This window comes from Mustelus asterias, chromosome 16 (genome assembly GCF_964213995.1).
Source record: "Mustelus asterias chromosome 16, sMusAst1.hap1.1, whole genome shotgun sequence".
Classification (NCBI taxonomy): Eukaryota; Metazoa; Chordata; class Chondrichthyes; order Carcharhiniformes; family Triakidae; genus Mustelus; species Mustelus asterias.
In genome coordinates this window covers 33,472,229-33,488,973 of record NC_135816.1, presented here as the reverse complement: position 1 = coordinate 33,488,973, position 16,745 = coordinate 33,472,229, and the positions used below count along the sequence as shown (strand labels likewise).

At 45.4% G+C, this 16,745-nt stretch overlaps 1 protein-coding gene across 2 annotated transcripts in view; it reads left to right on the top strand.

Annotated features, from left to right (window-relative positions):
• The first annotated feature begins 1,569 nt into the window (after positions 1-1,569).
• Positions 1,570-16,745, top strand: part of macroh2a1 (macroH2A.1 histone) — a 49,148-nt gene continuing 33,972 nt past the window's right edge. Inside the window, exons 1-3 of one of the 2 annotated variants that reach the window (XM_078230879.1) lie at positions 1,570-1,755; positions 14,620-14,815; positions 16,563-16,669. In XM_078230879.1, the coding sequence (XP_078087005.1) occupies positions 14,644-14,815; positions 16,563-16,669 (279 nt within the window). In that variant the 5' untranslated portion in view covers positions 1,570-1,755; positions 14,620-14,643. The remainder of the gene's footprint in view (positions 1,756-14,619; positions 14,816-16,562; positions 16,670-16,745) is intronic. The other variant, XM_078230878.1, reaches the window with a different exon arrangement.

Genomic DNA, 16,745 nt, shown 5'->3' with positions numbered 1-16,745 from the left:
AGCGACTCAAGAACAGCTTCTTCCCTGCTGCTGTCAAACTTTTGAATGGACTTACCTTGCATTAAGTTGATCTTTCTCTACACCCTAGCTATGATTCTAACACTACATTCTGCACTCTCTCGTTTCCTTCTCTATGAACAGTATGTTTTGCCTGTACAGCGCGCAAGAAACAGTACTTTTCACTGTATGTTAATATATTATATGTGACAATAATAAATCAAATCATATTGGGGGAGGGTAGCAGTGTTGGAGAATGGCGAGAGGGAAGGGCTGAGATGATGAGATCAGCTGGGAACTATTGGGTTAGGAAATAGAGGGTTGAGGGGAAAAATAAAAGTGAGGAAGAGAGGAAAAGTCGCAATGGCAAGTGGAAAGGAAGGATCAGGATATTTCCTATGGGAGGGGAAAGAGTAAACTAGAGGAAATGATGAAACGAGAGTTGGTGACAAGGTACTACAGAATTTGAAGAGGTTGAGAGGCAATTGAAGCAAATTGGCAGATCCTTCAAAGCATAAGGGTTTTTAGGGTTCAGAACTTATACAAGGGAGATGATAGACAGCAGAATGCAGAGTAGTAAATGGAGCAAGTAGGCGATGGCAAGGGAAAAAGGCAAGAGGAATAGAATGGGGTGTGAGGCTGCAGGACATGATGCAAAGACGTGGAGCTGCAACATTTTCCTTTCAGTGCTGTGTTTGTTTCTATTCTGATGATTTGGCCAGATAGTTCCCAGCTGCAACATGGTGGCACAGTGGTTAGCACCCAGGTGACTGACTGTGTGGAGTTTGTACATTCTCCCCCTATCTGCGTGGATTTCCTCCAGGTGCTCTGGTTTCCTTCCACAGTCCAAAGATGTGCAGGTTAGGTGGATTGGCCTTGGGAAATGTGCAGACTTATGGGGATAGGGCAGAGGAGAGGGCCTGGGTGGGATGCTCTTTCGGAGAGTTGATGCAGACTTGATGGGCCAAATGGCCTCTTTCTGCATTGGAGGGATTCTATGGTTCTGTTGTTGTGACTTACCAGCATGCAGCGTTGCCACCTGAAAATATGCTATGTATGTGCGGATTTCCAAACCCAACAGTTTGCAGTACCCTACCATACAACATTACCCCAAAATAAAAACAAAAAGCAGAAGACAAAGGAAGCAAAGATAAAGGGAGAGACCGAGAGAGCCAGGGGCACAGAAAGCTTGTGACCAATGTCAGGGGTCACCTCCTATCATTTGAAATGTGCCATAAGGGTGTATATGCATATGTAAATGATATTTTGCACTGTTTAATTAATTTTATGTTAAAAGTGCAGCAAGAATTTTGTTTGGTGACAATGAATCGAGTATTTACACAGGACCATAACATCCCTACAGTGCAGAATTCGCCATATTTAAAATCTGGGGGGTTTTGAAAAAAATCTGAATACAGACATCCGTGTCATTTTAGGCACCGATTCAGAACTGTCTACATTCTCCTTCCGAGAATAACAGCTAAATCAGTGAGTGCACGGTGCTTCTCTGTTGCATTCTGGCGAATCGTGGAAGGGACGGTGCGCAATCCGACGTGATGGCAAAGTGAACCTGCCTCTGGTGGGTGTGTTTGGCTGAGTGCAGGTCTACGTGCACCACATGTACCGGGGAGGATGAGCCAGAGGCTCTGAGTGGCAGCTCGCCTGCTTAGCGCGCAGTATTGTGGGCCAGTCTACCACTGCCCACTCGGAGCTGAGCTGCTGTTTTCTGCAAAGGAGACATATTGTTACTGTGTCATTGTAAGTGATTGACATTGTTTCTACACTTCATTTCCTCGTAATCATAGAGCCAGCATGCCCATTCTCACGCTGCTTCCCTGCGCCCTTTAGAGTTTTAGCTTGCAAATGAGTTGAGACGGTGGGGGGAGAAAAACGAGACTTGTGCAGATAACTATCATGGGAGGCCTGACGTTGTATGTTGCAGGTTGGAATGTAATCTTTAGGGTTGTCTAGCTCCAACCTGGGTGGTTTTTGGATCATTTTTACCCCCTCCCAATCATCAAATCCAACCTTGTTTCCCTGCCGGTTGCAGAAGATAGGCTGGACTCTCCAGCTATCTCCTTTCTGCAAGGAAATTTCTGCAGCTCAGTTTACCGACCGCTTGTTTTAAACAAAAAAGAAACGGATGTTTTTAACAACCCTCCGTGCGAACCCGGAAATTGCCAAGCGATTGATATTTTTAATGTTGCAACCCCGCGGTACCGGTGTATTTATTGTGCGGTAAAAATGCTGCACTACAATAAAAAAAACCCATTCTAAACACTGGAGTGGATCCGGCTGTAAATATTTCATTTTATCTGCAGGCACGGGCCGATTGCCGCATTTCCTGTAATAGAGAGGAATGTTTCTGTGGAAAGGTTGGAGGGAGAGCCATGTAAAGATATTGCAGCATCTTGTCATTTCAGTGCTATTTCGCCTACTTTCTAATCCACATTCTTCACAGTAGCCGCTGTTTCTGTCTAAATTAAAGTGGCTTTTTTAATATAAATATTTGGATGAATTGATGTTTCAATGTTCTCCTGGATGTCATCGTCTTGTTTCCAAAATTGCTACTTTCATTGCTGTTATCGGTTCCAATCACAAGATTGTGCCCGAAGTGGTTCTGAAACCACATTCCAAAGGTTGGTTGTGTGTCCCGTTACTTAGCAACAGGCGTCAAACTTGTTCCCTTCTCTCAAGGAAAGGCTTTGAGTAAAAAAACAAAGCGGAAAATGATTATAAACTTGATCCGGCACACAGATCCCTGCAGTTGCAGTGTAACATCCAGGGAGCTGATTGAACAGATAAACCTAGCGCTCTCTCTCTCTGTCTGTCCATGCCAAACGTTCAGGTGTTATTTTTCATGGGTGAAGAGAGCATGTCAAAATCTGTCAGGGCGTTGTCTTTGGCAGCCATCAGAATCAAGGCGTGTCGAATATTGTACCTGCAAATAGTATATGTCATCAGATGACTTATCAGCGAAATGACCTGTACATTTGTGCCCTGGGTTATTGAACTATTCCTCAATTGTCACTGGTCCCACGGGATAGTTTCATTGTAATGCTGCCTCTTCCCCACCCCGTTGATTTATGCCCTTTTATACCTTTTTCTGGAAGTCTCAAGTTGTTTCCTTTTTAAAAACATGTGATGAAATGAAACACCCACTTCCCTTCCTCCAAGCCAATAATTACGGTTGACACCGGTTTTGAATCATCTTTTGTTGACTGTTTTAAGAGCCTATAAGATTTTTTAAATGGTATAAAATGTTGGGTGGCGGCTGTGTCGTAAAAATGCTTAGAATCCGACAGCACAGGAGGAGGCCATTCAGCCCATCGTGTCTGCACTGACCAGGTCCTATCCCCATAACCCCATGCGCTTACCCTAGCTAGTCTCCCTGATACTCGGGCAATTTAGCATGGCCAATCCACCTGACCTGCACATCTTTGCACTGTGGGAGAAAATCCACGCAGACACAGGGAGAATGTGCAAACACCACACAGAAAGTGACCCAAGCCAGGAATCGTGAGGCAGCAGTGCTAACCGCCATGCCGCCCACATGCTTGCAGTTAATAAGAATCAATTGTTATCTGAACCCATTTTTTAAACAATATATCCTGTTGTTATATTTGCTGAGGGTTTTTTTTTATCTCCTCTTGCATTTTTTTGCCCTCATGGGGAATATGCAGCGTGGGTTGTAGCTTCATGCCAGAATTCCCACAAGGGCTTGGAGAACCCATTTACATTGCTCAAATTTTGCATAAAACTTTTAATGGTCATTGTAGTGATACAAGCTGGAAAAGCTGTGGGAGCACATGACCCAATCTTGACTTTTAGCTTGTGTGCATAGTGGAACAACTGCAATATTTGGGCAAAGTTTCCTACTGCCATCTATGTACTGGGTGGCATTGTAAGACTGGCACAAGTGTGTATGCTGGAGACTCTGCGGCTTTTTTGTAGATCAGATTATATCGATAAACACCCTTGGTGTGTCGTCTGAACCACCTTGAACAATGGGGTTTATGATTGAGATAGTGACCGGTGCTGCCTGATACTTCTCCCCATTGCCTATTGTTTTGATCTTATGGGCGATATATGGTATTTATGGTATTTCTTCTGCTACCCTGGCAGAGATCAAGTAATTCAGCAGATACTAGGCACTGTTCTGCTTCATCAGAAAGGAAAAAAAGCTGGTTATTTTGCTTGTTGACTCACAGATTTCATTCTTGTGAAGGGGAAAGTTATGTTATGTCCATTCAAGTTTAATGACTTGCTATGGCAATTGTTCAACAGATTATTATCTTAAACCAGAGTACGGACATGGCTTGCTCTCATTATATTTTATGATCCTTTTAAAAATGCACTAGTTGTTTTTTATTCTAGTGGTGGAAGGGACAAGGCTGAGATTTCCCTCCCATGCTCATGAAAGTTAAAGTTTGCCTAATTATTATGAGAAGTTAGCAATTGATTCTGGGTGTTTTCCAATTATTTTTGTTGTTGTTTTTAAAAAGTAGATCTTGGTGTTATTCAGTGCAATGCTGAAAACAAGTGAAACATTGGGAACACTGAAGTTAGGGTTTGGGTAAATGGTAAACTGGGGTGCCTTCAGCTTTATATTATCTAACATAGATTGACAAATGTGGACATTGCTGGAGGGAGACAATTGTGAATGCGATCAACTGCATTAAAAATAAGTATTTAATATAAGATGTCTTTGGACAATACTGGAGTATTGAAATGGAAGAATTGATTTAGCTTTAAAGAGTGGTCATTGAATTACAGAAAACTGAAACTCATTCAAATTAACAAATCTTTGAAGGAAGGAAATGGCTCTTATATAGTACCATCTCACATCAGTTAGGGCATTCTGCAATTTCAATTGCACTGAACACAGCAATCTACTTCACACACAATTATTCTGAAGTGTAGTTTTTGCTGCTGTGTAATTTAAATCCACTAGCCATTTTGTATACAGTAAGGACCCACAAACTACACTAGCTTTTTAATATATTAATTAAAGTGAATGAATACTAAACAGGCTGCTGGGAGGCTACTGTACATTTTGCATGGTCCACTTGGATTTTTAATCTGGCAGATGAGGTATCAGTTTAACATTTCAAATAAATAGAAGACTGAATTTTCAGGTCCCATGGAGGGTGGGAATGTTTGCAGATAGGGACTGAAAATATTGGTGTTGGTTGGCGCTTGGTTTTCTGAAACCATGCCCAGCACATGTTCACCGGAGGACGGCACCATCACAATCCCAACTGACCCCCGAGTGAGGTCAGTTAAGCTAATTCACAACTTGCTCATGTAGTTGTTGAAATTTTTGTGAGGGAACATCTGCTGCATGCACTGAGTGGGCTGACCAGGTGAAGTGAAATGGGCACAAAGTGGGGAACCAATAATGGCTGCTCCAGGAGGTTACTTCAGACCCACAAGAAGGTGAATGACTCTGAGGGGAACTCAGGCATTGGGAAACATGTGCCCTTGGCACAGTGCAAGTGATGGGAGAGTGGATGGTAAGCACTTGTTATTGGTGGGGAATGGTCACCCTCCTGGCATCATTTATAAAGGCCAATGTACCAAAGGCACTCTTTACGACCCTATCCACCTGTGACGTCACTTTTAGGGATGATTTAGGGATGATTGGAGGGTGGCTCATGTTGTTCCGTTGTTTAAAAAAGGTTCCAAAAGAAATCCGGGAAATTATCGGCCAGTAAGTTTGACGTCGGTGGTGGGCAAGTTATTGGAAGGTGTGATAAGGGATAGGATCTACAAATATTTGGATAGACAGGGACTTATTAGGGAGAGTCAACATGGCTTTGTGCGTGGTAGGTCATGTTTGACCAATCTATTAGAGTTTTTCGAGGAGGTTACCAGGAAAGTGGATGAAGAGAAGGCGGTGGATGTTGTCTACCTGGATTTCAGCAAGGCCTTTGACAAGGTCCCTCATGGGAGGTTAGTTAGGAAGGTTCAGTCGCTACATGGGGAGGTAGTAAATTGGATTAGACACTGGCTCAATGGAAGAAGCCAGAGAGTGGTTGTGGAGGATTGCTTCTCTGAGTGGAGGCCTGTGACTAGTGGTGTGCCGCAGGGATCGGTGTTGGGTCCATTGTTGTTTGTCATCTATATCAATGACCTGGATGATAATGTGGTAAATTGGATCAGCAAGTTTGCTGATGATACAAAGATTGGAGGTGTAGTGGACAGTGAGGAAGGTTTTCAAAGCTTGCAGAGGGATTTGGACCAACTAGAAAAATGGGCTGAAAAATGGCAAATGGAATTTAACACAGACAAGTGTGAGATATTGCACTTTGGAAGGACAAACCAAAGAAGAACGTACAGGGTAAATGGTAGGACTCTGAAGAGTGCAGTTGAACAGAGGGATCTGGGAATACAGGTACAGAATTCCCTAAAAGTGACGACACAGGTGGATAGGGTCGTAAAGAGTGCCTTTGGTACATTGGCCTTTATAAATCGGAGTATCAAGTATAAAAGTTGGAGTGTTATGGTAAGGTTATATAAGGCATTGGTGAGGCCGAATTTGGAGTATTGTGTACAGTTTTGGTCACCTCGTTACAGGAAGGATGTAAATAAGATTGAAAGAGTGCAGAGAAGGTTCACAAGGATGTTGCCGGGACTTGAGAAGCTGAGTTACAAAGAGAGATTGAATAGGTTGGGACTTTATTCCCTGGAGCGTAGAAGATTGAGGGGAGATTTGATAGAGGTGTATAAGATTTTGATGGGTATAGATAGAGTGAATGCAAGCAGGCTTTTTCCGCTGAGGCTAGGGGAGAAAAAAACCAGAGGGCATGGGTTAAGGGTGAAAGGAGAAAAGTTTAAAGGGAATATTAGGGGGGGCTTCTTCACGCAGAGAGTGGTGGGAGTGTGGAATGAGCTGCCGGATAAAGTGGTAAATGCGGGGTCACTTTTAACATTTAAGAAAAACTTGGACGGGTTCATGGATGAGAGGGGTGTGGAGGGATATGGTCCAAGTGCAGGTCAGTGGGACTAGGCATAAAATGGTTCAGCACAGACAAGAAGGGCCAAAAGGCCTGTTTCTGAGCTGTAATTTTCTATGGTTCTATGGGGAGCAGAAAATCTGGATGGAAGACTGCCAAGGGCAATTGGGTTGCCAGTGACCATAAGGAAGGCTGCAGCTTGCAATGTGGGCACAACCTTCGAATTATGGGCCTGGTAGCAATGAGGAGCAAGGTCCTCAGCAGGCAGGATACAGCCTTGGGACTCAGGAGGGCAGAGAAGAGAGACAAGGAACACAAAGGAAATGAAGGTGATCATGTCCTCAGCATAGCATCTACAAATAAAGATGGAGCTACTATGAGATGATAAGGAACCAGTGCCATTGGAGACTGGGACTCACCAGGCAGATGATTACAGGTGTCTGTGCCCTTGTTGTTGAGTTGAAGACCTCAGCACTGGTGCCACTACCAGCAAAACCATTGTTGTCTTGCACCTCTGGCACTTTGCAAAGATGAACTGGGAACCTGAATGGCATCATGCAGACAGTTCCACTTCACTGCATCTCACAGTTCACTGATGTCCTCTTTGCCAGAGCTGGACAGTGTACATTACATTAACAGCAGATGAGACCTCGCAGGCACAGAGGTCATTTGGATTTCTCCACCATTGCTGGATTCCTTAGGTGTAGTCCATCATCGATTGCACCTCTGTGACCATCAAAGCACTCACTCACTGCCTAGACAGATGGAACAGGAAGAGTTCCTAATCCTTCAAAGTTCAATTTGTCTGTGATCACAACAAGTACTTTCTCCATGTTTTGCATTCAATTCACTGCAGTTTCATCCTTCACAAATTCAGGCTGTCGCAGCTTTTTACTTCCCCCCATGCCTGAACCCACCCCTCTCACCTGATCTATGGATGGACCTCTTGTAGAGATGGTTACTCACCTGATTGTCACCCGCTGAAGAGGACAACCATTCAGCAAGCCATTGGGCTCATCAGTACACAATTCAAGTACACGGATCGGTCAAATACCACCTTTAATACACTTCGGCAAGAGTCCTCATGGTGGTCTACCTATCTCACCAAGATGCCATGAACATTAGGGATCATTTGAGCCCTTTGACACAGGATGATGGCAATGCACAGAACCCACTTTGACATAAATGTACTAAAATGTCAATTGGAGACGCAACCTGGAACATCTAAAGTATTACCACCAATGAAGAAATCACATCTGTCTAGAGGCACCTTTTGGTCTCTGTCACTACCTCAAACCGCTTTTCTTCTTCCACCATCAATAGAAGGAGTGTCTCACGGATGGCTTAAAGAGTATTTCTTCACATGTTGTTGACGAAGGAACATAGTGCACAGTTAAAACAAGAAGACACTCTAGTGACCGGGTTGATAATCCATACAATGGAATGGCTGACGTGGTCGGCCACCTTTAGGCAGGGGTAGTCTCAGTATCTTGGCCGTGTGGCAGGGGCGGTCACTGTATCTGGGCTGTATGGCAGGGTAGTCACTGTATCTGGGCCGTATGGTGAGGGCAGTCACTGTATCTGGGCCGTATAATGGGGCAGTCACTGTATCTGGGCTGTATGGCAACGGCAGCCACTGTATCTGGGCCGTATAATGGGGCAGTCACTGTATCTGGGCCGTATAATGGGGCAGTCACTGTATCTGGGCCATATAATGGGGCAGTCACTGTATCTGGGCCGTATAATGGGGCAGTCACTGTATCTTGGCCGTATGGCAGGGGGCAGTCACTGTATCTGGGCCGTATGGCAGGGGGCAGTCACTGTATCTGGGCCGTATGGCAGGGGGCAGTCACTGTATCTGGGCCGTATGGCAGGGGTAGTAACTGTATCTGGGCCGTATGGCAGGGGCAGTCACTGTATCTGGGCCGTATGGTGAGGGCAGTCACTGCATCTGGGCTGTATGGCAGGGGCAGTCACTGTATCTGGGCCGTATGGCAGGGGCAGTCACTGTATCTGGGCCGTATGGCAGGACAATCACTGTATCTGGGCCGTATGGTGAGGGCAGTCACTGTATCTGGGCCGTATGGTGAGGGCAGTCACTGTATCTGGGCCGTATGGTGAGGGCAGTCACTGTATCTGGGCCGTATGGCAGGGCAGTCACTGTATCTGGGCCGTATGGTGAGGGCAGTCACTGTATCTGGGCCGTATGGTGAGGGCAGTCACTGTATCTGGGCCGTATGGTGAGGGCAGTCACTGTATCTGGGCCGTATGATGGGGTAATCACTGTATCTGGGCCGTATGGTGAGGGCAGTCACTGTATCTGGGCCGTATGGCAGGGGCAGTCACTGTATCTGGGCCGTATGATGGGTCAGTCACTGTATCTGGGTCGTATGATGGGTCAGTCACTGTATCTGGGTCGTATGGCAGGGGTAGTAACTGTATCTGGGCCGTATGGCAGGGGTAGTAACTGTATCTGGGCCGTATGGCAGGGGCAGTCACTGTATCTGGGCTGTATGGCAACGGCAGCCACTGTATCTGGGCCGTATAATGGGGCAGTCACTGTATCTGGGCCGTATGGCAGGGGCAGTCACTGTATCTGGGCCGTATGGCAGGGGCAGTCACTGTATCTGGGCCGTATGGCAGGGGCAGTCACTGTATCTGGGCCGTATGGCAGGGGCAGTCACTGTATCTGGGCCGTATGGCAGGGGCAGTCACTGTATCTGGATCGTATGGCAGGGGCAGTCACTGTATCTTGGCCGTATGGCAGGGGCAGTCACTGTATCTGGGCCGTATGGCAGGGACAGTCACTGTATCTGGGCCGTATGGCAGGGGCAGTCACTGTATCTGGATCGTATGGCAGGGACAGTCACTGTATCTGGGCCGTATGGCAGGGGCAGTCACTGTATCTGGGCCGTATGGCAGGGACAGTCACTGTATCTGGGCCGTATGGCAGGGGCAGTCACTGTATCTGGATCGTATGGCAGGGGCAGTCACTGTATCTTGGCCGTATGGCAGGGGCAGTCACTGTATCTTGGCCGTATGGCAGGGGCAGTCACTGTATCTGGGCCGTATGGCAGGGGGCAGTCACTGTATCTGGGCCGTATGGCAGGGGCAGTCACTGTATCTGGGCCGTATGGCAGGGGCAGTCACTGTATCTGGATCGTATGGCAGGGGCAGTCACTGTATCTTGGCCGTATGGCAGGGGCAGTCACTGTGTCTTGGCCGTATGGCAGGGGCAGTCACTGTATCTTGGCCGTATGGCAGGGGGCAGTCACTGTATCTGGGCCGTATGGCAGGGGCAGTCACTGTATCTTGGCCGTATGGCAGGCACAGTCACTGTATCTGGGCCGTATGGCAGGGGCAGTCACTGTATCTGAGCTGTATGGCAACGGCAGCCACTGTATCTGGGCCGTATGGCAAGGAGCAGTCACTACTGCAGGGAACTCAGACATCTCTCGCTGCTCTTCAAGCAAGAGCCTCCTTTCCACTGACTACTAAGGTCCTGCATCTGTCCAACTGAGCAGGGCCTATTCCAAGTTGCCCTTGAGAAGGTGGTGGTGAGTTGCCTTCTTGAACCGATGCAGTCCCTGAGGTGTGGGTATTCCCACAGTGCTGTTAGAGAGGGAGCTCCAAGATTTTAATCCAGCGACAGTGAAGGAACGCTGATATGTTTGCAAGTCAGAATGATGACAGTAATGAAATGACAGTAGAACAAAATAAGAGCAGCAGGTTCATTCTTGATTTGATTTGCTTTAACCACTATTATTCATTGCAAGATGGTTAGTATTAGTTCAATACTGAAAATGGTAGCTCATAGTCATAGGGCTGAGTTGCAATATGAATTGACACGAGTTTGCATGTGGCAAACCAGGCTTAGGGCAATGACAGCTGAGTTCATTGTTTCCTATGAGTCAACAAGCTTCATATGAACCGGTCAGCTGAATTATGTGACTCATTTTTGCTAAACAAACTTAAACACAGTTAATAAATACATTGACATTCTGCTGTTGAACCAGCTATCATACCTTTGTCACCTTCTGGTCCGATTACTCCATTGATTTCCTTGCTCGACTTCCATTTAGACTTTAACTTTGCTGCCAAATCCCATCCTACACCAAATTTGGATTCTCTCAACTCTTGCGTGTTGAAATTTGTTGCCCTTGCATTTCATTCCATTGGGAACTGCAGCCCTCTATGTTTCTGCAACTCACCCAGTCCCACACAACCCAAACTTTCCCCAGTTCCTATGTCTCATTCTCTGAAATTGCTTCCCTTTTCCTCCATTACAGCTCTTCGTGAACCCATCTCTTTGACCGCACTCCTCATCCAATTTGGGTTCATGTTCAATTTTAACTTGCCTCTATGAAGTGTGGAGCAATATTTTTCTCTGTCAAAGGTGCTCTACACCTGCAGGAGTAGCAGAGACCCTGGAGACTTGCATTGTTGAAAAACAAGTCTGCTTTATAAGTTTCAGCAGATGCAGATTCACAAAGTAAACAGATTCCCTTGCTCTGCACGCCTGATGAATCATAGAATGCCTACACAGCACAGTAGGCGGCACTTCAGGGCATTGTGTCTGTGCTGGCTCTCTGCAAAAGCAATTATGCTAATACCACATTCCCACCCTTTCCCCATTGCCCTTCAATTGTTTTCTTTTCAAGTGCTTATTCAATTCTGCTTGTAGCCCGGATTGTATCTGTCTCCACCACACTCTCAGCTATTGACATATTCTGTGACGTGTATCTCACCTGATTCCTGAAAGTCTTTCAAGTCAACAAGACACAAGTCATGGGTGGCACTGTGGTTAGCACTACTGCCTCACGGCACCAGGGAGCTGGGTTCAATTCCGGCTTGGGTGACTGTGTGGAGTTTGCGCATTCTCCCCGTGTCTGCATGTGTTTCCTCCGGGTGTTCTGGTTTCCTTCCACACTCCAAAAATGTGCGAGTTAGGTTTATTGGCCATGCTAAATTGCCCTTTAGTATTGGGTGGGATTAACAAGGTAAATATATGGGGTTACGGGGATATATAGGGCCTGGATGGGATTGATGGGCCGAATGGCCTCCTTCTGCACTGTCGTGATTCTATGATTCAAGAGTGTGACTGAATAACCTCTACTTAGCTGAACGAGCGTCGCTACACTCAAAGTTTGACAACATCCAAGATACAGCAGCCTGCTTGGCCAGCACCCCATCCATCGCTTCAAGTATTCACTCCCTTCACCACCAGCACATGGTGGGTTCAGTATGTGCCATCAAGATGCACTATAGCCATTTGCTAATGCTCCTGCAGCAGCATCTTCCAAAACTGTGTCCTCTATTATCTGGAAGAACAAGGGCAGTAGGTATTTGGGAATACCATATCACTTACCTGCAAGTTTCCCTCCAATTCATCCTGACTTTGAACTATATTGCTCCTTCTCCATCCTCATTGGGTCAAATTCCAGGAACTGTTTTACCATAACTTGGGTGTACCAACATGACATGGATTGCAGTGGTTCAGGAAGACAGTCCACCACCACTTTCTCGAGGGTAATTGGGGATGGGTAATAAATTGTTAGGGGTGCACACGACCATAAACCATTATTCAAAAATCATCCTTATTTCTCAATCGTTAAATCTTCTTGGTGTTGCATTTTTCTGTTTTGTCATGGAGTGCCGCAAATCACCCTGCAACCTGTGACGTTATTCACAATTTTATCTCTTCCTCATCACAAGTTGCTGATTGATTTACATGTTAATAATTGTCTGCATCATACAACACCATTTATTTCAGCAAAATTGGGCCATTAAGTTGCAGAGAAGTAGCAGCCAATTTGGGCAGATGAAATATTGGCCGGGACCTTATGAGAGCCGGATTTCTAGCGAGGTCTGCCCCTTGCTGGAAATGGGCAAAAGGCAGAATAAATTATTCAAATTTATTGTAATGTTCATCTGCATCTGTTTAGTGAGCCCGGCACTCAATCGTCCAGGCTCACTCGCCTTTATGGCCTCACCGGGAGACGTTCTCTCTGGCGAGAAAAACGCCTGTTCCCCATTAACAGGGGGACAGTCATGTTGACCTCCCCAATGAAACCGGAGGCCATTGACACCCCGGGGCAGACCAAGGGCCCTTGGGCAGTGCCAACCTGGCAGTGCCACCATGGCACCTTGGCATTGCCCGGGCCTGTGCATGCGCAAAAGCTGTCTCTGCAGGCCAACTGGTGAATTAAGCTCAGCCCACTGCCTGCAGCAGCTAGAAACAGTCTAGCCCACATTTTCAATGTCTAAGTACGTAAGATTGGCTGTGAAACCTCGCCCAAAAATTGGACCAGGAACTTTCCCATTTTCACGCTAGCTGGACACTTAGAATCATTCTCGTAAAATTCCGCCCATTGTCTTTTTTTTCCCAACGTATCTTCAGTGGTGTGACTGGTTGACATTGAGCTCATAAACATTTGGAATTTCTAACTCTACTGTTGCCTAAATCTAGCAAAAATAAAAGACCTGATTGGAGGTTTTCCTATGTTATCCAATTCCTTCTAGTATCGTTGCTTAAAATGGTGGACATTGAGGAAGAATAAGCTTGTTGCTATGAAGATCTTGTGGCACAGTGGGTAGTGTCCCTGCCTCTGAGTCAGCAGCTCCAGCTTTGAGTCCCACCCCAGAAGTTGATAGCCAAGAAAGGTGCATTCATAACCTTGTCGAACAGGTATAGTGTCAACCTGCAAATCCTTCCAAACAATCTAATAGCTGGGACAGACTCCTGGTCAACCACACTTGATGTGAGTGGCACCCTCAAGCTATAAGCACCTGGCGACGGACTAGCGACCTGTTCCAGGAATTACTAGATATGGAAACAGCCGAAAATCTGCCTTAGTGTACCACTAGCTGCAGGAAGAGAATTGGAACTGGGAAACCTGCTGCTTTCCTTATAAAGGGCGGCGGCACGGTAGCACAGTGGTTAGCACTGCTGCTTCACAGCTCCAGGGACCTGGGTTCGATTCCCGGCTCGGGTCACTATCTGTGTGGAGTTTGCACATTCTCCTCGTGTCTGCGTGGGTTTCCTCCGGGTGCTCCGGTTTCCTCCCACAGTCCAAAGATGTGCGGGTTAGGTTGATTGGCCAGGTTAAAAATTGCCCCTTAGTGTCCTGAGATGCGTAGGTTAGAGGGATTAGCAGGTAAATATGTGGGGGTAGGGCCTGGGTGGGATTGTGGTCGGTGCAGACTCAATGGGCCAAATGGCCTCCTTCTGCACTGTAGGGTTTCTATGATGATTTCTATGAAAAACCGGGAGTCTCCAAAAGTCATCTTTGGTGACTTTTCATTTACATAGGAAAGATTATTCGGTTCGCGGACTTTGTTTACTTGGGTGACAGAACTTAAAACTAAATTCTTATATATTTTAATTAACATTAAACAACATGAAAACTTTGCTAAACATCTGACAGTTAGCAATATGTAGATTTGAATATAGATTTTTTTTAACATTAATTTTTCTAAGATGTGGGCGTCACTGGCTGGGTCAGCATTTATTGCCCATCTCTAACTGCCCTCTATTTCAGAGGGTATTTGAGAATCTGTGGGTCTGAGTCACGTGTAGGCCATACCAAGTAAAGACAGCAGATTTCCTTCCCGAAAGGACATTAGACGTGAAGCAAATTTTGACAAGTGTTTTTTTTTTAAGTCTGTGTAGGTCATTGTGATCATCATGTCCAGCAGAGGAGGAAAGAAGAAAACGACCAAGATTTCTCGGTCTGCAAAAGCTGGTGTTATTTTCCCTGTAGGAAGAATGTTGCGTTACATAAAGAAAGGGCACCCTAAATACAGAATTGGTGTTGGTGCTCCAGTGTACATGGCTGCGGTTCTAGAGTATCTGACCGGTGAGTCAAAAATTCTTCCAGGCTTACAAAAGAACAAGCGTGAAAGCAGAGTTTAAGCCAACCATTCTATGGAGATCAAACGTAATGTAAAATAATCTGAGACATTCAGCCAAATATCAGTATTGATGGTGGGATTTACGTGTATGATCTTGCGGAGCGATTGCTGGTGTAAAATGCCAAGAAATTAGGAACAACACTTTATTTTAGTATTGCCTCCTTTAGTGGTTTAGTTCTTAGATTTTCATAGAATCCCTATAGTGCAGAAGAGGCCATTTGGCCTATCGTGTCTGCATCGACTCTTTGACAGAGTATCTTACCCAGACCCTCTCCCCTGCCCTAACCCCATAATCCCACACATTTCCCATGGCTAATCAACCTAATCTACACATCTTAGAACACCAAGGGGCAATTTAGCACCGTCAATCCAGCTAACAGTTTGGACTGTTTTTGTTGTAGCATTCTCAAAGTCTTAGGGACGGGATTTTTCCAGCCCCTGAGTTGTTGGGCGTAGAAGCAGTGAGGGGGGAGGGGGTGGGGGGCTGGAAAATAAAGGGGAGCCATGTTGGGATGGCCCTTTAACACATTCCCTCCACCTGGGAGGTTTCCTTTGGTCAGAAGTAGACACCCCATTTCAACCACGTCCCTCTATTCACTTCATTGATCTCCTGTCTAGATACGAAGGACCACTCTTCTCAAAGGTTGCTTTTAATCTAATTTGAATCTAGCTACTGCCACCCTGGCCCTGGCCACTCACTGTTAAATGCAACACTGAGCCACTGCTGTCAGTGAATGTGTCTGAGCCAAGAGGTCATAGCCATTCGAGTTTTGCTGCAAAGCAAGAGGCCCTTTGGTACATCATGAGGAATCTTTATCCTGCTGCTAAAATAAAAGTTAAAGTAAAGTTTATTTATTAGTGACAAGTAGGTTTACATTAACACTGCAGTGAAGTTACTGTGAAAATCCCCTAGTCGCCACGTTCCGGCGCCTGTTCGGGTAACACTGAGGGAGAATTTAGCATGATTTTTAGAGCCATTCTCAACATAGATGTTTCGAGTCTAAAACTTAGTTTGTTCTGGACTTCCTTTTAAGTTTAAAAATGAGCACTATTCTTCTGGGGGATCAAGGTTCATCTGTTAATTTTAGATTTAAAAGCTCATGAGTGTGCGATCAACCCTGCCATCTCCCAGAAAATGTATTATTTCTGTCTCGTCTCAACAATGTTATCAAACGTTACACTGGGCTTCAATATGAATTAATAGTACCATGTATTGCATGTAAAATAAAATTATGGGGTGGATTGTAATTTTGTCCCATTGTGCACATTGTAAACTTATTAACGAGAGTTTTAAATAGCAGTTACTGAGAGGATAATGACAGGAGACTGCAGGCCTTTAGTTTTGAGTGTCTGTGTATTGCTAAACTAGATTAAAAGCAATTTGCAAATTTTGCTGCATACGATGAACACAAGTTTGGATTTTTCAATTTTATTTCCTTTAAGCAAAGTTACAGCTTACTTATTACACAAATAGGAAGGCCTCTGTAGGTTCTAACCTTATTAACATTTGCACATTAATATGAGGATAATTGAGTCTTAGGTGAGCAAATCAATGAATTACTTTCCACTGAGTGAGATGGGCGTACTATATGTGAGTCTTCTGGTTGCCAATGCCAGTCTTCCTTTGTTCTGCATTTCAAACAAGATTATTCCATTGGCTATGATAACTGAAACAAATTGTTTATCTTCCAGCTGAAATTTTGGAACTCGCTGGTAATGCAGCTCGGGATAATAAGAAGGGAAGAGTTACTCCCAGGCACATTCTGTTGGCGATTGCAAATGATGAAGAACTGAACCAGGTATGTTTTCTGTAATTTCTGAGGTAGCACAGGAGGAAACTGACCCAAACTCTCTTTTCGTTCATGGGATGTGGGC